The following is a 22,649-nucleotide window of genomic DNA, read 5'->3' on the forward strand; positions in this document are numbered from 1 at the left end:
TTCAGGTTATATACGCTTCAGGTTACAGACTCCGCTAACCCAGAAATAGTACCTCGGGTTAAGAACTTTGCTTCAGAACAGAAATCACGCGGTGGTGGTGTCAGAGGCTTAGTGCTGTCCAGCTGTCCATAGATAAGACTCCAGGCTCCCAGCCAGTTCCAAACAATTGATTTATTTGACAAAGTTCAAACGTACGTTTGAACATCTCCAGCGTTTCCATTAGCCTCCTTCCCCTTGTGTGCAGTTGCTCCCTCTAATGTTACTTCCTCCTTTTCCGCACCCAGCATGCAAGTCTGTGAAAACTCCTCCCCTTACTTCCTCTGTGTACAGCATGACATGTCCCAGGCTTATCCTCCTCCCCCTCTACGTCAGACTGTCAGACGACAAGCTGCTGATAATCTCTTTAGGCTCTCTATAACTGCTGGTTTCTGTCCTTTCATCTTTTCCTGTTTGCCTCTCCCTGACAGGCGGCACGGCAGCAGCAGGAGGCCCCATTAGCTAAAGTGGTGCTTCAGGTTAAGAACAGTTTCAGGTTAAGAACGGACCTCCGGAACAAATTAAGTACGTATATAACATTTCCCTGATTTTCACCCCCCATATTATTTAATTAATTTATTTATATACCATACCATTTTAATCAAAATCTGTAATGCAGTAGTAGTTTTTGTGTGTGTGTGTGTGTGTGTGTGTGTGTGTGTGTGTAATGTCAGGAGCCCAGGTTGCCGTCTTGGTAACACAGCACACATGTCATAATTAGCTTGAATATTTATTGCAAAACAAACAATCAGCCTCAGATGCTCTATCGGAGCTTCCGTACCCTACAATTCAGTTGACCCTTCTGAGGAGTTCTTCCTGCTTCTACAGAATATCCTGAACCTATGGCTCTTACGTTTCTGGGTTTGTTTCCTGTCAAATACCTTTCCCATATGTCTACTCCTTGGGCTCATAGGATTAATTGCCTCCTCTTCTTTTCTGAGCCTGCCTGTGCTTCTTCAGCGAGTTGGCTTCTCTTCATCCCGCCCTCTGCTAGCCTCTTATCTGCATTCCTTTCAGTGTCGGGGGGGGGGGGGTAGACAGCCGACTGCTCCCAGGTGTCTGAGAGGAAGGCAAGCTTTCCTGCTGCTGGCTGCTTCCTAACTCAAGCTGTGCCTCTCTACTTGGGGCAGATGTGTTCATGACAATATATACCGTATTAAAAAGTGCTGATCTGTCGTAGAACAAACCCCTTGAAGATGATGACAGGGGTTACCCAGACCTTGCTGGTTGTGAAGGGGCTCCCATGACAGTTCAAGCTTCAGGGCCTCCACCATGTAGGTCCACCACTGGTTCCATGAGATTCCTGTGGGTGGGTGTTTATTGGGGTGCGTGGAGACGGATGGAGAAATACCATAACTTTATCTGTGCACTTACTTTGTGTGCGTGTGTGGCTTGCAATAAAAATACAATAGTAATTAAAATTGCAAACAAATTCAGTAACCAATACCTAACAAATGAGTTACAAGAAGATAAAAACACAACTGTATATCACAAATGAAACCAAGTAGTCTACAGAATTAAAATTTAAAATCAAAGTGTCGTGAATCTAGGAGCACATAAGTTCTTAAGAGCCGTGTCTGTCTCCTCCTTGTGAATGGCCAGAGGGAGGAGGGCATCCCAGTGGGGGGGGGGGGTGCTGTCTTGGAGAAGGCCTGCTTTCGTGACAATTGTGGAAGGCCCAGCTAAGTCTCCTGGGTCTCTTTGGAAGATCTGGTGGGGTCTCTGCACCAGGGGAGGTGGTCTGCTGGGCATTGCCCTGCTCTCACCTGCAGGCACTGGAGTCCAAGCAAAGGGCCAGGTGAGAGGCAGGATTAGAGGAGTCCCTGGTCAGGCATGGCCGAGAGAGGCCATCCAAGGCATGCAGAGTGCAGAGCTGCAACAGAGACCTTGTTCCAGCAGCTTTTCTTTTTTTCTCTCCCCCCCCCCTTTTTTTTAAAAAAAAGCCAGACAGAGCCCGTAGAGTATCGAACTGCTGTTAAGCAATTAGTGATTCTGTAAATGTAAAGTCGAAGTAACCACTAGGCTAAGCTGGCCCATTCCAGCAGCTTTTCCAGGCCAGAACTGCAGGTGCCTGAGCTGGAGCCCAAGAAGACCTTGATTCCTGAGGAGTCCTTGCTTGAGAAGTCAAGCATTTCTCTATGTGGGCCAGGTTTGCATCAGGTGTTTAAGGTGCTGCCTGTCCAACCTCAGTGTCAGAAACCCTGGGAACTTTTAGCAGGGGAGTGCAGTGATCGTAAAACCTTGACTAAAGACTCTCCTTCTGTCTGGAATGGTTGTCCTCTTCCATCGAACAACACACAGCTTCAGGAGGGATGCAGATGGAGCAGGGAGGGAGGGGATACCCGCCTAGCCAACCAGCCCAGCCCAATCAACCCTGGCAATCTATGGGGTGACAGATGTCACAGCCAGATCGCTCTCACCTCCCAATTCACCCTGGGTGCAAAGTGGCTCCTCCTTGGGTTCATCGCAAGGTACTGGCTCTACGCCCTCAGAGGGATGAGCCTCTGATGATGATTCCGCAGCTAAGCCATGGCAGAGATCTGGGTCTCCAGTTGTTTAGGGATTTAAATGTCCACAAACAAAGCTTGAATTTGGCTCAGGAGCTAAAAGGAAGTTTATTTATTATTTCTTCTTCTTCTTCTTCTTCTTCTTCTTCTTCTTCTTCTTCTTCTTCTTCTTCTTCCCATGCAATTTCTCAATTTAAAACAATACAGAAAAGCACAGAGTGGAAAGATGCCTACAACTTGTTTGCTTTATCCCTGCCCCTTTGTTTGTGTGCAAAGGAAAGCAAGAGGGAGCGCAGGAAAACGTGGAAAACAGAGTGAAACCCTGGCAAACCTCACCCAGGAGACTGGGAAGAAGACAAGGAGAACAGGCTCTGGCATGTTTTGGGCTGAAAAAGCCTCCATCTCCAGGAGCTTGAAAGATTAGTAGTATGCCCTCAGTTATTCTTTGCAGATGTTCCACATAGATGTGGAGAAATATTTCTTTGTTGTTGTTGTTGCTCTGCTGCTTTTTCAAGCTGTTTCTTTACCTGGAATGAGGTCTTTTTGACTTTTAAGCACTCTCAAGAGTTCTTGCATCTGTGGGTGTCGCCAGCGCCTGCTCTCCTCTGGCTCTTGTTCATTGCAGGGGCCTCTTGAAAAGCCCGGGGACCATAACTGATAGGGCTGTGAACTGCCCAATGGAGTCAACTCCTGGGGGCTGAGGGGTCTTTGGCCCCCATAATAAAATATTTGAGCCCCCCCCCCCTTGATGGGCATTGCCATTTGTGTGCTGTGTGCACACCGCATCATGTGGTTGGTTATGCAGGGCGGGGATTACCTGAAACCTCCCCTCATCTTCACCCCCTGCAAAGATAGGGTCAGGTTCAGGCAAGCTGTGGTGATGCCCACCAGCGTAAATGGGTTCATAAGAGAAATAGACCAATCCATGGAATAGACGCTGGTGAATGGCAATCGCCACAAGGCTGTGCACTCTTCGCAGTACAGGAGGCAGTCAGACCCTGAATACCAGTTGCCTTGGGGGGCCCCTCTGAAGACCACTTTCTTCTTGTCCAGCATTGAGGTCAACGGCCTTTCACCCTCCTTCAAGGAAAAGAGAGTACAGTACCTGATCATTTAAAGTCCTTGGGGATCAGCCTGAGATGCAAACCATTTATTTATTTATTTATTTATTTATTTATTTATTTATTTACTTACGTACGTACGTATTTACCCTTCAGGTCAGATTGTGATGCTACAACTCAGGGCTCATCTACACTGACTTTTTGCCCTGCTCTTTCCAGCCACAAGTCTGTGTCTTAAAGATCCGTTTCCAAGCACCCTGCTCCCTCTTTTTCTCTTGCTCCAGAGCTTTCCCTGTGAAAACCTGCTTTTTAAAGCTCAAGTGAAGCAAACAGCAATATTGGTTTTCTGCAGATTGCTATTTGTTCCAGTTCAGAGCTAAAGAGTAGGTTTTCGCTGAGAAAGGCATGGGGCAAGGGGAAAACTGCTCTGATTCGTGCCTAGGAAGCACCAGGCAGCCCAAAACCACTCGTACAGCTGCTTTCTAGGCCCAGCAGAAGTGTTTTTGGGCCCTTAATCCACAAACTTGTGTCTCAGCGAACAACCCAGTGAGTCTCTTTTCTCTCTCACACACAGAATCAAGGCCTCCAAGTTCAAGGGTATGCCCCCAGCTACACTTTTAGCCTCCTGTGTCCTTTTGAAAAGAGAAATTAAACTCTGTTGGGCAGAGCATACTTTCTGTTAACTCTTCGTAGCTGAAGAAGGCTTGGGACTGGAAGTCTGCAAGGCTGTGGGTGCCAGTGGGTCCTCTGCAGCAGCCTGAAGGCAATTCAGATGGGGCTGGGCTGGGCTGCAGCCTCCCACAGAAGCTCCCAGGTTTGACACCCACACCAAGCTACAGTCCTTCCTCATCCAAGCAAGTCACAGCTCTGGGAAGGAAAAGGGCTTCTGAAGCATGAACTCTGTTGTAAATAAAAATATGCCCTTTTCCCTTATGGGTTATCCAAGAGCCCATATAGAGTCCTTACATAGGTTCCCTATTGGTAGGAGAAAATAACAGAGGCCAACCAGAGAATATTGAGAAGCAAAGCAGCTAGTAAGCTTGATCTTTATTGATCTGTTGCAACAGGGTGCTCCCCTCACAGGCAGGAGAGGAAGAGGACCGCCCAAAATTGCTGTGCAAGGGCTTATAAAGACTTTTGAAATTCCCATTCTCTAGATCAAGACCACCCCCAGAAACATTCCACCTACATCACAGAAATTTAAATGTTGTTTTTCTCCTGTCACAGTTTATCTCCTGTCTGGCAAGTTACTTGATTGGATTGCCTGGGGAGCCTGGCCATTCTTTTGTAGTGGTAAAATACTTATTTCCTGGGCCAGGTCACAGGCTCACACCTTATTCAAACAGACATATCCTTGAGACAGGATTTGTGAGGAAAGAGACAATGGGGAGGCTTTTCCAGTTTAACCTTGCAGAGAAAGGATTTGGTCAGTTGGTCAGTTTAGGAATCAAAATGGTTCCAGGTTGGTCTTCCTGTGTTGATCTATGTATGTGCAGTTATGAACATTACCATATATCTAAGACCATAAAATTCCTATCACAACTCCCAGGCAGATTCTTCCATGCAAGGAGCACCATACACACCACCTTGAGCTCCATGGAGAAAAAATATGGGGTATAAATGCAATCAATCAATCAATCAATCAATCAAGTCCTTCTAACTTTTGTGCTATCAAGGCAACACTGAGAGGGAAGGCAGAGGAAGCTGGCAGGCAGCACCTAACTTGCCCCACAGGATTGCTGTGGTGGGGATAAAACAAGGCCCAGGAGAACTTCTACAGACACCCTGCTTAGGGCTGTGCAATAAATAGTTGAACACTGGTATTGAAATAACATGTGATAAGTGTTTCAACAAGGCAACACGCCAGTAAACAAAAGGAGGTGGAGAATTAATAGCTTCCCAGCTGAACAATGCTTTGCAGATACCTTGCAGGCAGTGTAAACAAAGAACTGGAGAGCTCTTCTTTCTTTCATCACACTCACACACACTGCTGGAAAAAAAAGGAGGAAGAGTTTTTATTTTCATTTTCTGGTGGTGTTTATGTTGTTGGGAATGGTGGTGTTTTTTTTTATTTAAAGAAGCCTAAGTCTTTGCTTGCTTGCCCTCCCTCCCTCATAAAGGTAAAGGGACCCCTGACCATTAGGTCCAGTTGCGGACGACTCTGATGTTGCGGCGCTCATCTCGCTTTATTGGCCGAGGGAGCCGGTGTACAGCTTCTGGGTCATGTGGCCAACATGACTGGCGAACCAGAGCAGCGCACAGAAACACTGTTTACCTTCCCGCTGGAGCAGTACCTATTTATCTACTTGCACTTTGACGTGCTTTTGAACTGCTAGGTTGGCAGGAGCAGGAACCCTGTCACAGGGATTTGAACCGCCGGCCTTCTGATTGGCAAGCCCAAGAGGCTCAGTGGTTTAACCACTCACGTCCCATCCCTCCCTCATACCCTTTGATAAAAAGGGAGAGATTGATGGAATGGAGTCTTGGGTGGGTGGGGAATGGAGGGGAGAATATTTGGCTGGCATCCTTATGCTTAACTGGAAGGTTGGGTACCTTGTGAGAATGGTGGGGAGGGCTTTTTTCAGTGAGCAATGGAAGCAAATGTGTGTCTGCTCACAAGCAAGCCCTACTGAATTCAATGAAGCTTACTCTCAGGAAAGTAGAAGTAAGTTTAGTAGAACTCAGTGGGGCTTATGCATGCACAGATTCCACTTAGACCTCTGAGTGTGGAAGCAGATGCAACTTTACTAGTAAATCACTGAAATAAGTTGAAAATATATAAATGGAAGTTTATTTAAGATTTTTTTTATTAAATCTACTACTTCCTTACATTTTAAGGCCCTCCACCACTGCGGCGAAGTATGGTGGGACCCTCTGCCGCCATGGGGAGGCGTGACAAGGTCCTCCTCCGCTGCAGATATATATCGGGATATTTAGCGGTGATATATCGCAATGTTGAAAACCAGGTATCGCCCCGCCCTAATCCCGCTGAGCTGCTGGAAGGAAGGCGGGTTGCCATCTTTCCAAGAGCGAAAAAGAGGAGCCCTTTGCCGACTCCTCCTTTCGGCAAGAAGAGGCCCGGGGGCCCCACGCGGCAGGCGGGGGCGGCGGGCGCGTTCCTGCTCCCGGTTGCGCGTGACGTGGTCTCGGGGCGGGCTGCGGGAGGAGCGAAGAGGCGCCGCAGCCGAAGCCGCCCGCCGCCGCCGCCCGCGCTCCTCTCTCTGCTGCCCGGCGGCGCCCCATCCAGGCGGTGAGTGCTCGGGGGTCCCGCAGAAGGGAGATGGGGAGGGGTCGCCCGCCCGCCCCCCCCGGCCCGGCCCGGCCCGCGGCTTCGGGCCCCGCAGGATCGGAACATGGCGGGGGGGGGGCCGCCGGTGAGACAGGACTCCCCCGTCCCGCGAGCTCCGTCTGCTTCGCCAGGCACATGGCGGCCCTGATGGGGGAACTGTCCAGCCTTGTGCGCGGAGAGATGCGCTGCCCTTTGGGAAAAGCTGCGGGAGAAGTTGAGTCGAGAGCAGAGGCCTTTTGCTGCTCAGGCCGGCCAAAGCGCCCCCCCCCCCCCCGTCTTAGGCCGTTTGGCATCTCCGACCTGGGGCGCGCGGGGGGGGGGGGGCAGACACGACTGGGCTGCGCTTGAGCTGCTCCTACCCTCCAGGCTGTTGGTTTCTGCACTGGTGGGGATGCGGGGTGGGGAGGGGGACTGGATTGTGCCCCCAGCCTGGACACCTTCCCTCTCTCCTGTCTGGCCTTTGGCTTCCTGCTGAGCCCACCAGCCTTGAGGAGAGTGGCTTGTGGGGTCAGGGGGGGGGTGGCTTGGGCAGCTTTCAGGCCCTGCTCTCATCCTGGGGAGTCTTTTCTGGGCCTTGTCAATAAAGGATTGTCCAGCTTGAAGAAAAGGGTTTTTCTCGGGCTACACAAGTTGTGGGCTAGGAACTTGTGTGGCCTTATGTAGGCGACTTCCTCTCTCTTCCCCTGCAGTTGGGCAGGAACAGGGTGTGCTGCTGTGCTGCCTGAATGGGACATCCGCCTTCCTGTGTGAGAGCAAGAGGCTCAAGTCCCTTGTGGTGTGACAGCTGAAGGTGGTCACCAATGCGCCGAGGGAGCGAAGGTTGCTTGTGCGCATGACCCCAAGGCCACTGCATGCTCCTGTCTCCCCGCTAACTGATCAGCAGAGGGTGAGGAAAGTCACGGGACAATGGCCTGGGGCTAAAGGAGGAGCTGTGGCTGGAGCAAAGGTTCCTGTAACCCAGCATGGCCAGCCAGGTGCCCCAGGGAGAAGCCCACCAAGAGGGCTGCCCCACCTGCTGGTCCCCCAGCACCTGCTCTTCCCAGGTAGGCTGATTCTGACCCTGAGGTTCCATGCAACCATTGTGGGTGGCAGGCGTGGATAGACCTCTCCTTTTCAGAAGCCACCCAAGGCAGAGCCACCAACACATCAAGTGACAGGGAGGCTCTGTTAGGTAATTCTGTGTAGGAGCGCATGTTTCAAGGGCTAGGATACATTTTTAAGCAGGGTGCTGAGAGTTGTGAGGAGACCCCCATTCCCCTCCCAGAGCTACAATTTGCAGAGTACTGTATTTTTTTGCTCTATAAGACTCACTTTTCCCCTCCTAAAAAGTAAGGGGAAATGTGTGTGCGTCTTATGGAGCAAATGCAGGCTGTGCAGCTATCCCTGAAGCCAGAACAGCAAGAGGGGTTGCTGCTTTCACTGTGTAGCGATCCCTCTTGCTGTTCTGGCTTCTGAGATTCAGAATATTTTTTTTCTTGTTTTCCTCCTCCAAAAACTAGGTGCATCTTGTGGTCTGGTGCGTCTTATAGAGCGAAAAATACGGTAGTTTAACAGCCTCTCCCTCTTCATAGGGAATTTTAGATGGCAACATAGTGCTTTAAGTAGCGTTTTTGTAGTGGTATCCTAGTGCTTCAAATGTATGGCATGAAAGTGGCTCTCCTCTGTCTTGAATTTGCCATCCGTTTCTTAGGATGACTCCATAGTATTGTGAGAGGGAGATAAACTCTCTCTCTCTCTCTCTCTCTCTCTCTCTCTCTCTCTCCATAGCTGCACTACAGGCAACACCATCTTTTTCTTTGCTAAGAAGCCCCAAATTCTTTTGCTTTCCCTTGAAGGCAAGGAACTCTTTCAATGTTTCTTCTACCTTTGCAACATCCTCTGTTAGACTCTGGGATTCTCTCTCTCTCTCTCCCCCCCCCCCCCCGTTTCTTAAAACTATTTTCCATAACATACTGTATATGGGAGGATCTGATTTCATAGCCAGTATGCTTACAATTAATAATGTGCAGTATGAGAATTTGAAGGAGGAAAACATTTTCCATTTTCCCCCGTATCTCCAAATGATTTTCATTGTTTGGGACAATCCCATTAAACAAGAGCAGGTTGAATCTTACTTCCCTCCAATGATTTATTATTTTTTCAACTTAAGAGTCATGATCCTAGTCCTCATGGGTTCAGGGCTACCCAAGTGGCTGTGGTGGTGAAAATAAGTGCCTGACAGGCTGCTGTTGGTGAGGTGAGGGTGCTGGTGGGAGAAAATGGGGTACAGTATAGATAAGTGGAGAGGAAGCAAATCCTGTGCCAGGATTGTACTTTCCTGATGAAAGATGCCTGGGACCTTCTCCTCTCCTCCTGTCTTCACATCACGTGCTCCCCCTCCCACTTTGCCGTGATGCTGTTCCCCAATTCTGTGGCTGCCTTGTTCCAGGCCATGCTCTTGGCCTAGCCAGCCAATACAGCTTACAGGGTCTCGGGTATCAGCCATTTCTGATGGAAACACTGTTTGCCCTGGTAGCTCCCAAAGCCTTCTGCTCCTTTTGTCTTTCAAAGAAGATGAGACTGTGACCTCAGCCCTACAGCGTGCAGGACACCCATCACTTTCGTTTTAATTGCTGCTCTGAAACTTGCATCCTTTGGGAAAGAGCCCTGTGCAACCCAGAAGCTTCCTCGCAGGATTTTGACTGCTTGGCGTGCAAAAAGGGGTAGTGATGGGGAGGAGCTGATGCTTAAGCTTCACGATGCTGCACTTCCTCTGCCTTGCGGATATGCTGTTTGGGCTTGGCTGGCCTCCAGAGGAAGCCTCTCTGAAGCTGAGTGTGCAGCGGCTGCCTTGCTGCTCTTCTGCAGGAGGCCATTTAGCAAAAGCAGTGTCTTGGATGGAGTGAGCTCCATGAAGCCAGGGGGCTTGTGGAGAGTGAGTGAGCAGCTGGCTGCCAGGGGGCTGTGGTGGGGCAAGCCACTTACACAGCAGACATGCCCGGGGCCTCCCTGGCATCATTTTAAGCTGTTCCACGTTGTCACTTGTGTGCCCAGGTGAGCAGTCAGGTGATGCATTGCTGGGCTGGCACACTTGATAACAGCAGTTCAGCTTGCAACATTTCTATTGCTCTTTTGTGAGGCCAGGCGTCATGGAAATTCCAATAGCAAACTCAACACAACCATTTCCAACTGATGTAGATTTACTCTCTTGATAATGGGGGATTTAAATTCAATTGAGCCTCTGTTTGCATTTCTGCAATTTGCTCTAGTGATTTCAAAGCCTGATTTTTGTTTGTTTGCCCCCGTCATAGATGGATACGGGCCTGAGGAGGTGGGGTGTCTTTGTATGCTGTGCTGCATTTTCCCAAACCTTCATAATCAGCAGTTGCACCAAATCCGAACTGTACCATCAATGAAACACTGTGAGCTTTGGAAAGCAACTCTTAGTTCACAAGGGATTTGGAATAACCACTGTACTGTGGGTGGATTAAATGCTGCTGCATCAGCAGCTTATCTCCTGAGCTTGTGTGATTTTTGGTCATTTTGCAGTGGAAGAGACACGGGTTCCAGCAGAGACTCTTGGCTGCTGGACAGGAAGACTTCTTTGCCAAACAATAAGAAAACAGGGAATGATCTGCACACAGCAAGCAGGACTTTCAGCTTGTGTATTTATTTTTTAAATAATGTAGCTTATTTGCAGGTGGATATTTTGAAATATGGGCACGCACTCATGAACACTTTCTGATGTCTCTTGGAAAGTCACTGATAGCCATGCGCCAGTGTTTTAATTGCCTGGGATAGTGATGGCCAATCTTGGTATTGTTTACCTGACCTGTTTTGTTGGGGGTTGGGATGCCTCCATAATGAAATCAGAGCAATCCATCAGTGAATGCTTCGTAAATATGGAGCATGTGTATTTGAGTTTGGATTTGATATCCCGCCTTTCACTCCCCTTCAGGAGTCTCAAAGCGGCTAACATTCTCCTTTCCCTTCCTCCCCCACAACAAACACTCTGTGAGGTGAGTGGGGCTGAGAGACTTCACAGAAGTGTGACTGGCCCAAGGTCACCCAGCAGCTGCATGTGGAGGAGCGGAGACGCGAACCCGGTTCACCAGATTATGAGACTCTTAACCACTACACCACACTGGCTTGCAGATGTGCATCAACTTATGGCAAACCCAGACCAAGAGAGAGCTGCAATACTTGCAAGCTTGGACTCTCTCACACAGACTTACAAACAAAACCTGAAAATATTTTTGAGGAGGCCAGCAGGTGCCACATAAAATTGCTCTGGGGGCCAAACCCAGCCCCTTTCCTGGTCCACGTCTCCTGTTTCTATGTCAGATTGGGTTCATGCCCATCCTCTGGCCAACTCCATCACTAGCAAAGTGCCACGATAGCTGGTTGTCCCAGTTCCACTGCAGCTGTGTTGGCATCCCTTCACCCTCATACTTCCTCCTGGCGTTCCCTAATTTAGAGTCAAGGAGGGAAGCAGCAGGTATTGCTGCACTCTCTGTCTCTGTCTGGCAGTAGCAGGGATGGAGGCATCAAAGAAAGGGCTGCTCAACAGGTCACGGCGTAGCCTGCCCCATCCAAGGGTTGCAGCCCTGAAAATTAGCAGATACTGAGGGCTTCTCCACACTTACCTTTCCTCCACACTTTCCAGGCACAGCCCACGCTTTGAGGCTCCAGGTCTGAGTGTTCTTTTTTTGCCCAGAGCTTTCCACATGAAAAACACAGAAATGGAGGAAATGGCAATCTTTGGAAAACTTGAATTGCTCTTTGTTGTGCTTCAGCTTCATACAGTAGGTTTTTGAGGGGAAGGCTCCAAGGCAAAAGGACTGGGACACAAAACTTCAAAGTGCGGACCATGCAGGAAATGGTGAACTGAATGAGGAGCTCACCAGGTAGCCCAGAGATGGAGAAGACGTTGGCCCTCCATATGCTGTGAGACTTTTAACTCCCATCAGCCCCAGTCCACAGAGTCAGGGTAGAGGATGATGAGTGTTGTAGCCCCTCAAGATCTGGAGAGCCACAATTGCTCAGCCCATCTGTAGGCCAATTCCCATGGGGGTGTCCACAATGGGAGTTCATTGCCACCTGTTTTTTCCCTACCCTCTTTGGGGGTAGGTAACTCTCACTGTTTGGTTTCTGCTCTGTGAAGGAGGACACTTGGAATATGCTGGGGGGGGGGGCTCTGGTGGGCTTGGATTAGACTCTTTAACTGTCCTCTCACTTTGTAAGCCAAGAGGCCTTAACTTGGACCTTGCGTGGCAAACACCTTGCCTGTATCGTGGATGGTTCTCCTGTGGGCAGAGAGCAATTTCTCATCAACAGATGATCTGGGTTGCTGCCCACCTTCTACTGCTGTCAGTAGTTTGGACTGCCTTGCATGTTGTTGGATAGAGGGTGCTGCCTTGAAGCAGAAGGTTACAAAGGCAGGGCAGCCTGGAACTCGGAGGGAAAGCTGTGCCCACAAAAAGTTCCAATCTTGATCTCCAGGCAGGGCTGGAAACGTCTCCCGTCTGAAACACTGGAGCCCCGGCCTCTGTCCTTGTAGACAATATGGAGCTAGGCAACTCCAGGGCATAATTGGTTATAAGGCAGTGGGGGCCTTTGGCCCTTTCCTGCTTGTGGGATCTCTGCCTTCCCTCAGCAATCCCAGAGTGCCTGGCCTCGTCTCATGGGGTGGCAGAGCAAGTGGCATATTCCACCTTGGCAGGCTTGGTGGTGTGCAGAACACCTGCAATCGAAGACAAGCTTCCTGCTGTCGTTTCCCTCCCCACCATCTCACTCGCTCCTTCTGGAACAGGAGACTTTTTATTAAAGGGAAAAAGCCTTGCACCAATTTATTACTTCCGAAATGCCCTGGAGTTTAAGCCGGATAATGAAATGCCCTTCCGATCACAAAAACTCCCCAAGGCAGTCCACAACTGAGTGCATTTGTTGAATCATTGCTGATTTTATTTAAACCTTGCTGAAGAAGAAGCTGGTGTTTGTTCTGCCATCCCTGGTGAGGTGCTTTGTAGGAGTGCATGGAGAACGTCCAAAGGGTCCTCTCCTATGAATATCTCTCTTGACAGTGAGCTGCACGGCTCTGAATTTCCTTAGCAACAAGCACATGTGACGGTTCTAGAGTATCTCCATCTATTTGAACTACTTTTTGAAAAGTCTGTAAGGCCACAAGAACATAACCCTTTACTACCTTGTTTGCAAGTAGGACACCAGGGTTTAAGCAGATAGATTTGGAGACTTGCTGGACTGCACAGTCAGCCCTTCTGCTCCTCCAGCTCTTGGTAAAGGAGCCTAGTTTACAAGTTGGGACGGATCTTGCGTTAATGTTCTCTCTTTCGGGGGGGGTGCGATTGCAGGAGAGATTCAGCAAGAGCGAGCTTATGCTTTCCCGCTTTCCCTAGTCTGCATCTTCTCCCAAGGAACATGCCCCCCTGGCATTCTCCCCAGCCAAGCTCCGTGATCAGAACCAAGGCCCGCTTGCAGGGCATGAGGGACTCAGAAACAGCAATTATGGGGGAGAATTGGTGGCAGGATGTAAGGTGACACACCTCTCTGCCCTCTGAGTCTCCCCTGAGTTGGGAACATAGCTCAGGGGCAAAAGTTCCCAGGTTCATTTGGTTAGTAGCTTTAAGACTGCAGCCTCAGTTTATTTTTGTTTCTCTCTGTGTGTAACCAAGAAAGTGAAGTTGAATCACTCATGAGTGTGCATCAACTAAACACATGAACTATCCCCTTAGAAAAGCATTGTGATCTGAGTTTCTGGGAGGAAATGAAATGCATAGTAAATAAATTGACATGTCTTCTGCTTTTTAACTTTTCTTAAGTTTCTTCCAGTGGTGGTGCAGTGCTGAACACTGCTCCCTTTGTAGCATTTGATCAGTGATGGCTGTTGCAAATACACAAGTCCTGTTTGATATTGCGGCCATATATGTATACGTGTGTTTAGGTGTAAGTGAGTGCGTGAACTCACCCCAAATAATGCCTTAGGTCCAAACTAGGTTCCGTGTCAAATGTTTCTTTGCAGAATGCAGGTTTAAATCGCTCCCCTGACACTGCTGTTTGTATTGGGAAGAAAGCTCCCATGGGCACCAATTTTGTGTTTTTATATTTTAAACCACCCTGTGATCCTCGGATGAAGGGCAGTATAGAAATAACAACAACAACACCCTAGTCGCATCTCCAGTTAAAGGGAGGAGCAAGGAAGCAGCAAGTGATGGGGAATTGGGAGTAGGGGATAGAGGGGGACACAACAGAAGGTGTGCAAAGATGTGTTTATGAAACCTTTGGGCAACTCCCCCTCCCCCCCGATCTTCCGGGTGGCTCCCACCACTTTCCACCTGTGCCCTTTGTGCTGTTCTGTGCGTTGTGGTTCTTGCCATCTTTGTCTGCGGAGCCTGTGCAGGTACCTTGTGAGCGAGGCTGTTAGCCAAAGCTTCCCTCCTTCTGAGCTAAACACATGCTCAGTTGCTGTAGCATTGGGACGACCTCCTGTGCTTCAGAGAGAGTTTGTTATCATCAAGATGCTGATGCTGCCTTGATGATTGCCAGACAGGCCATCAGGGTGCGAGTCTGGCCTTCGCCAAAATGGTGCCCTCCAGACACTTACTAATTGGTTCAATGTACCTTTAGCAAATTAATATTAAACCTCTGTTGAGCATTCCGCTTTTGATTATTTTATTTTTATTTATTAAATTTGTGTACACCCCATACCCTTAGATCTCAGGGTGATTCACAACATAAAAGGACAATAAAAAACCCACTTTTGATGATATTCCACATGTATTCCCAACATTTAGCAAAACAAACAACACCGAATGCAGCTGCTTTGTGCTATTCTAAACACAATGGCTAAGTGGATGAGAGCAGATTTCTCTGAGATTGCAAAGAGGAAGTTTCTTCTTTGAACTGCTGACAGGCCTTTCCCCCCTTAAGTCATATTATACATATTCGTGCGTGTGCGAATCTATAAATAAGAGGAGGGAAGGCTGCTCATGGCTGAAGCCCTTTAAGGGATGTTTATGTCCCCTGCTTTGCTTCACTTTGTACAACATGGCTGCCCCAGGTTGCCATGGTGACAGGCTTATTCTGTGGGCTGCGCATTTGAAGGGTCCCTTTTTTAAGATGGGGACAAGTCAGTGCCTGCCAACACCACACTTTAACCTGGGGTAGCTTCCGCCAAAAACATTTAGATTGCCTTGGGCCATTTGGAGTGAATCTGTAGTTGTAAAGAAGCCCCAATGATCAGCCATTTAGACAATAGTTATTTGCCTCCCGTTCTAACTCAAGTGGAAATTTTATGTGTTTTTTAAAAAATTGCCTCTTGTAGGATAAATACACTTTTTGCTACATTTCCCACACATTGCTACTCCTTGGCTGGCCATCTAGCATGTGGTAACATTGCCAAGCGACCGAGGGCATCATGGAAAATCTGGCCTTCAGAATGACCTCTAGCGAGATGAGGGCTCTTATCATGTGTCCTTCTTCCAGTTTGGGATGGAAATGATCACATAAACAGCAGCAGGGTATTTATGTCTGTTCAACTGGATGCATAATTTTGTGGAACAGGGATGTGGAACCTCTGTGGCTCTCAGGATGTTGGGAGCTGCAGTCCTGCAACCTTTGACGTCCTCCATCCCTGAATTACAGTGTTAAGCTATGTATAAATGGTTCAACAACACGGCTGCTTGTTTGCACACCCAGCGCTCGGTTTGGTGTTGCAGATGCAACCCACTTTTGTGTGGGCTTGTGTCATAACTGCATGTCTTGGGGTGGGTGGAGGAGGAGCCCAGCTGACCGCTGCTGAGAAACAGCACCCATGCTGCCGAGAAGGAGAATCTCTTGCTCCCTGTGGCTCCAAGGGCCGCCCCGCCTCCCTGCTCAGCATCTGACTGACCTTGTCCTTCTTCCCTCCCTCCCTCCCCACCACAGAGAATCTCTCTCCCGCCTGGGTGTTTTTGGAGAGCAAGGAGCAGCTAGCAAGCCAGCCAGCCAGCCAGCCACAAAATGAACTTCCCAGACCGAGGTGAGCGCCTGGCTGCCGTAATGGATGTGCTGCCATGTGCTGGCAGTGGGCGCATGAATCTTTGATGGCTCTGCCGGCGTGTTCCCGCTGTTCTACCCCCCCCCCCCATTTTGTGAGATTAATATTTGATCACGCTCAAAAGCTACCAGAAGCCATTTGGAGCCGGCTTGGTTATTGGCACGGAGGCCCAGCGGAGCATTGAGAGGGAGGCTGCTGTGCCGGGGGGCAGGGGACTGTGAGCCAGAGGGCCTGGCTGGGCAGAGGTATTTGAGTGGGGGTCCCACTTTCTCACAGAGGAGGCTCTAGTCTTGGCTCAGACGGGGGCTCCAGGAGTGGTTCCCTCCAAGAGTTCAAGGGGTCTATCGGCAGTCAGCCTTGGGGGAGTGTTAGAACTGGATGAAGGTCCAGAAGGTTCAAAGTGGTTGAGCACCTGCTTTGCATGCAAAACGTCCCAGGTTCAATTCTGGCATCTTCTGGTAGTACTGGAGGAAAATGCTCTTCTGAAAATTTGGATGGCCATTGCCAGTCAGTGTAGACAAAACTAAAGTAGATGGACCGCTACTAAGCAGTTTGGCTCCCTTGTTCTCCCCATAAGGGAATAGAATGCAATGAAAATATTAAGCTAAATGCCCAAAGAACAAGTATCCATCCCTGTCTTGAATGGTTGGCTTCTGTCCTTTCCAGGGAGTCTGTGGCTTGGTCTTCCATCCTCCGAATGCTGAAAGTGGGGAGAGCACCTCCGGATCCTGGGCCCATGTGGATGGGGAGAGGATGCGGGTGACCATGAGGCGGGTTCTTATGGGGGTGGGCTTTGCCATTGCCCTGATGGTCTCTGCCCACCTGGGCCAACAGATGCTGCAATGCCAGCACATACTGGGCCAAGGCGCCAACCGGGGACTGATGCGCCCGGAGAACGAGGAGCTGGTGATGTTGGACTCCAACCGGGTGGAATACCGTTACAGCAAGGAGATGCCTCTGATCTTCATCGGTGGCGTCCCCCGGAGCGGGACTACACTGATGCGTGCCATGCTGGATGCTCACCCGGAAGTACGCTGTGGGGAGGAGACGCGCATCATCCCACGTGTGCTAGCCATGCGCCAAGCCTGGTCCAAATCTGGCCGGGAGAAGATGCGCTTGGACGAGGCTGGGGTGACTGACCAAGTCTTGGATGCCGCCATGCAGGCCTTCATCCTGGAGGTGATTGCCAAGCACGGAGAGCCAGCCAGGTACCTCTGCAACAAAGACCCCTTCACGCTCAAGTCCTCCCTGTACCTCTCCCGCATCTTCCCAAACTCCAAGTTTCTCCTGATGGTGCGTGACGGCCGGGCTTCCGTCCACTCCATGATCACCAGGAAAGTCACCATTGCTGGCTTTGACCTCCGCAGCTACCGGGACTGCTTGATCAAGTGGAACAAAGCCATTGAGGTGATGCACTCCCAGTGCTTGGAGATTGGGCTCTCGCGATGCCTCCCCATCTACTATGAGCAGCTTGTCCTGCACCCCCAAAAAACGATGCAGGCCATCATGGAATTCCTGGACATCGCCTGGAGCGATGCCGTCCTGCACCACGAGGAGCTGATTGGGAAGCCAGGCGGAGTCTCCCTTTCCAAGTGAGTGTCTGTGCTGCAGCCTCGCTGCAGTGCTTGAGATGTGTGCATTCCTAGCACACTGGCTGTCATCTCTGGAATTGTCACGCCTTAGTTCACACACAATATGGGATAGGGTGCGGCTGAGTCTTAAGAGCATCTCCTTGGGTGCAGAAGATCCTAGGCTCCGTCTCTGCTGATAGCATCTCCAGAGAGGGCAGAGAAAGTCCCCCATGTGGAACCCTGGGGAGCCACCGCCAGCCAGCAGAGACAACACTGAGTTAGATTTTGCAAGGGATCATTAAAACGTGATTGGAGGGCTCTCCTGTCCCTTGAGAATCTGGCATGGGAGGGACGAAGAGCTCCATCTGTCTTCCAGGTAGGGCCCCGGGAAGCTGCTTTGCTACAGCTGCAGGAGGGGGCTGCAAATTTAGCTCTGGAGACTAGCAAGGAAAGTCATAGGGGAAACTCATTTCTTAAAACTCGCACACAAGGAGCTATGGGAGGCAAAGTCCCCCTCAAAGCCTCCCTGTATTGACTTGCTTAATTTATATCCTACTTTTCCTCCAGCCCTGCTACTTTTCTAGCTTCATAGCTGTTTCCCCTCCCTCCAGGCTCAGTGTGGAGTTTGTGATCTGACCTCCTCATCTGTTGCTAAACTCACACAAGTGCTTAATTCACCTGGCCATTGTTAGTGTTTTCCTGGGTGCTTCCCTGCCCGGGACAGCCTCTTGCTTTGTAGAGCTGGGCTTCCTTGCAAACTACCTTTAAACTTATATAGCCGTGGGGATTGAGAGCCTTGTTGCAACAAGGGCACGTGGTTCAGCTGTGGACCAGAAACAGTGGTGATGACAGGAGGGTTCGGATAGTTAAGCACCTCCTATGAATGCAAGCTTGTTAAAATTAGGTAAAGGTAAAGGGACCCCTGACCGTTAGGTCCAATCGCGTACGACTCTGGGGTTGCGGCGCTCATTTCGCTTTATTGGCCGAGGAGGCTGGCGTACAGCTTCCGGGTCATGTGGCCAGCATGACTAAGCCGCTTCTGGTGAACCAGAGCAGCGCATGGAAACGCCATTTACCTTCCCGCCGGAGCGGTACCTATTTATCTACTTGCACTTTGACGTGCTTTCGAACTGCTAGGTTGGCAGGAGCTGGGACAGAGCAACGGGAGCTCACCCTGTCGCAGGGATTCGAACCGCCAACCTTCTGATCGGCAAGCCCTAGGCTCTGTCCCACAGTGCCACCCTCGTCCTGGTTTGTTAAAATTAGCTCTTGCCTAAACCTATGCTAAAAACTTTTAAATTGAAGCAATGAACTGCATTTAAAACTTAAACTGAGCACTAGGCTTAAACTTCTGTTTGTACATTGAATTATGTCCTGGCTCAATTGCTGTGGCCTTCTACGGTCATTTAGCAATGGCTACAGTAAAGAGAAGCCAATTAAGGGCCTCACAGAAATCAAGAGAGAACTTGAGCAGGTGCCACCCCTTGCCTCTCTGCTCTAGCCGGTTCTTACTGTTTTCTTGCTATTGTGCAGGATTGAGCGATCCACGGACCAGGTGATCAAGCCAGTGAACACAGAGGCCTTGACGAAGTGGCTGGGGCACATCCCGGCAGATGTGCTGCAGGACATGGCTCAGATTGCTCCCATGCTGGCCAGGCTGGGCTATGACCCCTATGCAAATCCACCCAACTATGGGAATCCAGACCCTCTGGTGATCAACAACACACACAGGGTGAGTGCCACTAAGCCTGTCATCCTTCAGGTGACGGTAGCTGGGTTGTGTGGTTTCCACCAGATCTATGCCATGTGATAAAAGATCCTGTAGCAGATCAACTTGTCTGGCTTTTAGCATTACTAAAGTTTGTGTTTATGGTGCAGCAGTTCAGTGACAATGCATTCTGCTCGAGAATGTGATTTAAAAAAAAAAAAAATAGCTCGAAGCCTTCATTGTTCAAGGAAAGGGAAACAACTAGTACAATATCAAGAAAGGCAGCAAAAGTTCTTACTCTCCTCAGAGTAAGATTTGTGATCAGATCTCCTGTTTAAATAAATAAGTAATTATGCAGTTGCTGCGGCAGGGAAAGGTTTTCTGAATGTGATCAGAGCAGCTACGCTGATCTGATTCATACCCCAGAAGGATCCAAAGAGCCCCTGCAGTGGTAAAAACGCATGCCAGTACTTTCAGAGACAGTCTAGATCAGGGAAAGGGTTAATCCCCATGGCTACCAAGAATGGAGCACTCTCCCCCCCCCCCCCCCATGAAAGTACATTAAAGAGTTGTGGGGTGTGGGGTTTAAGCTCCCTGCAATACAAGCTGGTCTGGTAGCCTTGATATTTTAAACATTCCAGTTGTGTTAAGTTGGGCAGAATTGGGAAGTTCTTGTCTCTCATTCCTAGCATCCTAGTGGCTGAAGGACCTCCATTTCTCAAAGCTAGAAGATACACATATTGTTCTCTATCTGAGCTCTTCTGTGTTCCTCTGAGCAGCCAAAGGTGTCTTCCTAGAGGTCAAGAAGAGCCTCTTCCCACTTTCCCCATTTCTCCAGTTCACTTCCTTTCCATTCTGTGATTTGCAGCCTTTATTGTCCTAATTGCAGTCAGTCATTGCATTGCATAATATTGACTAGAATCCAGAATGGGCCAGCATTATTAAGGATAGCCAGCTTCCCAACTGCGCAGAGATATTCTGCAGGACTAATCACTCATGCCGTGGCCAAAGAGCAGCATTCAGAGTGGAGGTGGACTCCGTGAGAGTTGAATGTGAAATCAGGGGTGTGGAAATATTAGGCGGGCAGGGGCCTCACCTGACCTTTTGCTCTTTGCACAGGTTCTTAATGGGGATTTTAAAACGCCTGCCAATCTGAAAGGACACCTACAGGTGAGTTCCCCTTTCCCAGTCACCTTTCTTCATCTCTTCCGCTCTATTCTCTGTTGCCTCTATGCTTGTCCCCCCCCCCCCCCCAAGACCCAGGAATGTTTTGGACCCTCCCTCCCAGGCCAGCTACTGAAGAGAAACTGCAAATGTCCTCTTTCCCCCTTGCCTTGATCTCGAGGTTCTGCACTTTGGAACTGAATTGCAGCCAGGTTTAGGAGATCATCTGGGACTCTGAAATGTTCTTCCCATGGAGATTCCCCCTTCATTCTCTTCTAATTACACATATTTGTAAACAGAAAAGAAAAAAAGCTCCATCATGGTGAAATGTATAATTTTACACATTTTTAGGCAGCTTTGACTTTTTCTAATTGAGATATCAATTCTGCAGCACATGATATATAGTGGGTTGATTTAATATTTTGGCAGACTAACTTTGCTCCTCTTTGGCCAAGTTTACAAAGGCAGAGTTTCCAGTGTAAAAAGAGCACAAATAATATGCTATTTTTTCTGTCTTGTGTCTTTTTGCAGGGTGCACAAAATACTACTGCTTTTCACTGACAAAGCTAGTGATTTCCAGGTACGTATTTGAGAAGGTGAGCAGATCTTCTTGCCAGGGTAGTAGAACTTATTTCTCTCAATTCTCAGCTTCCCTAAGTTTATAAAAATTAGGAGTGGGGGGATATGTCTGAAAGCTTTGCCTTGTAATCCTAAACTTATATATTTTGGGTGGCAGCACTGGCATTAATATAATAAATATCAATAGTTTGGCACTGAGTTCCAGGAGTAACTTTTTTCTGCCTTCCTCTTTGCCTCCTTTAGATGCAGATTGCTTCCCGTTGCTCTGAGGAGGAGAAAATTTGCAACCAGCAACAGTGGAGCTCCGTTATCCAAGCATATTGCTTGCTACTGATATTGCCAAATCAAGTGCTCTCTGTGAAACACTTTTTGTGTGTGTATGTATGTGTGTGTGCATTTATTTGCCAGGTTTGGACAATTCTGACTCCCTTGTTTGAACACTCCCTGTGGTAAAAGGGTGAAATCTGTGGAAATAAAAGAGAACCACAAAGTATATTGGAGAAGATTTTATAGTGGTCTACTGGGGACCTTTTAAAAGTGTCTTGTAATTTTTGTTCTCTAATTTGCAGACCTCAGATAGCTCCATTAATATAACCTCGTTACAGCGCTTTTGTCTTATAGGCAACAATCCAAAATTTGCCTCCTTTTAATTATCTCATTTGTAATTTACAAAAATAAAATAGATTTATTTATTAATTCTTTAATAAATATATGAGGCTGTCTCCTTCACATGTTGCCTTCCTTTATTTCACCTGAGCTAAGAATGGTTCAGATACAGTATTCAAGTGCTGTAACCACAAAGCCACTCTTTACATAGAAGATTGTTCCTGTTGTCATCATATTGAAATTAAACCCCCACCTCCATGTTTGTAGAAAAGAGAAAATGTGTGACTGTCTCTGTAGGCACAAGTGCGGCACAGAACTGAATGATAGGCAGGGACAGGTCTATAAAGGTATAGCAGGACATGGTGACTTTCCTGGTTATTTTGAACTCTTCTTACTTGCAGACACAAGGAGAGTGGGGCAGAGAGAGAGGGAGGGAGAGGGCTCCAGACTAGGGTGGTCAGGAGGGCCATTTGTTAGGGGCCCAAAGCAGCCGAGGGCCCCTTGCCCTGTGAGTGCTGCCCTTTCTACTTTGCACAGAAGAAGCTCAGGTGCTGCCAAAGATAAGGATCCATTTGTATGTCCTGCCTCTTCCAGGTTAAGAGGCCCACTCAAGGTGCTCTGGAGCCAGCATTGCCCAAGAATGTGTGTACACATGGGGAGCACACCCCTATTAAAAAGGGCAAAATAGTGCCACTACATGGGGGTCACCACCACCAAAGGCTATGCCAGCATGAAAGGTACTCCAATACACTAACGCCATCCTCTCCCTGCACAGCTCTGCTTCTTTGCCACTGAACTAGCGGGGGCGGGGGGATTCCTCTGCAAACCCTACCAAGACCCCAAACAAGCTTCTGCTTGCACACCTCTCCATCCCTTCTCATCAAGCAATCCCTCCTCACCCCCTTGCCAGCCCACCTTGCTAAGCATCTCAAAAGTCTCTTTGTGTCCCTGTGTGATGCACCAAAGCAAGGGCTGCATCTGTTTCATCCTTTAAGGGCCTGTTGTGTCAACGCCAATATTTCCTGGCCTGCAAAGTGATGCCAGATTGAGCAGGAAATGTAGCACCAAGTCAGAGAGACAACAACATAAGCGGA

General features: G+C 49.0%; 1 protein-coding gene across 3 annotated transcripts; it reads left to right on the forward strand.

Annotated features, from left to right (window-relative positions):
- Nucleotides 1–6,604: 6,604 nt before the first annotated feature.
- Nucleotides 6,605–21,678, forward strand: TPST2 (tyrosylprotein sulfotransferase 2). Of its 3 annotated transcripts, none has more exons than XM_083419080.1 (7): nucleotides 6,605–6,854; nucleotides 15,816–15,909; nucleotides 16,594–17,519; nucleotides 19,032–19,230; nucleotides 20,326–20,376; nucleotides 20,902–20,950; nucleotides 21,193–21,678. In XM_083419080.1, the coding sequence occupies exons 3-6, from the start codon at nucleotides 16,681–16,683 to the stop codon at nucleotides 20,929–20,931; spliced, it is 1,119 nt and encodes a 372-aa protein (XP_083275206.1). In that variant the 5' UTR covers nucleotides 6,605–6,854; nucleotides 15,816–15,909; nucleotides 16,594–16,680; the 3' UTR covers nucleotides 20,932–20,950; nucleotides 21,193–21,678. The 3 variants fall into 3 exon arrangements, with proteins under 3 accessions (XP_083275206.1, XP_083275208.1, XP_083275207.1); XM_083419081.1 differs by lacking the exon at nucleotides 6,605–6,854 and adding an exon at nucleotides 7,598–7,936; XM_083419082.1 differs by lacking the exon at nucleotides 15,816–15,909 and having other exon boundaries at nucleotides 6,762–6,854.
- Nucleotides 21,679–22,649: the final 971 nt, after the last annotated feature.

This window comes from Podarcis tiliguerta (assembly GCF_965153285.1).
Source record: "Podarcis tiliguerta genome assembly, chromosome: 16".
Lineage (NCBI taxonomy): Eukaryota > Metazoa > Chordata > Lepidosauria > Squamata > Lacertidae > Podarcis > Podarcis tiliguerta.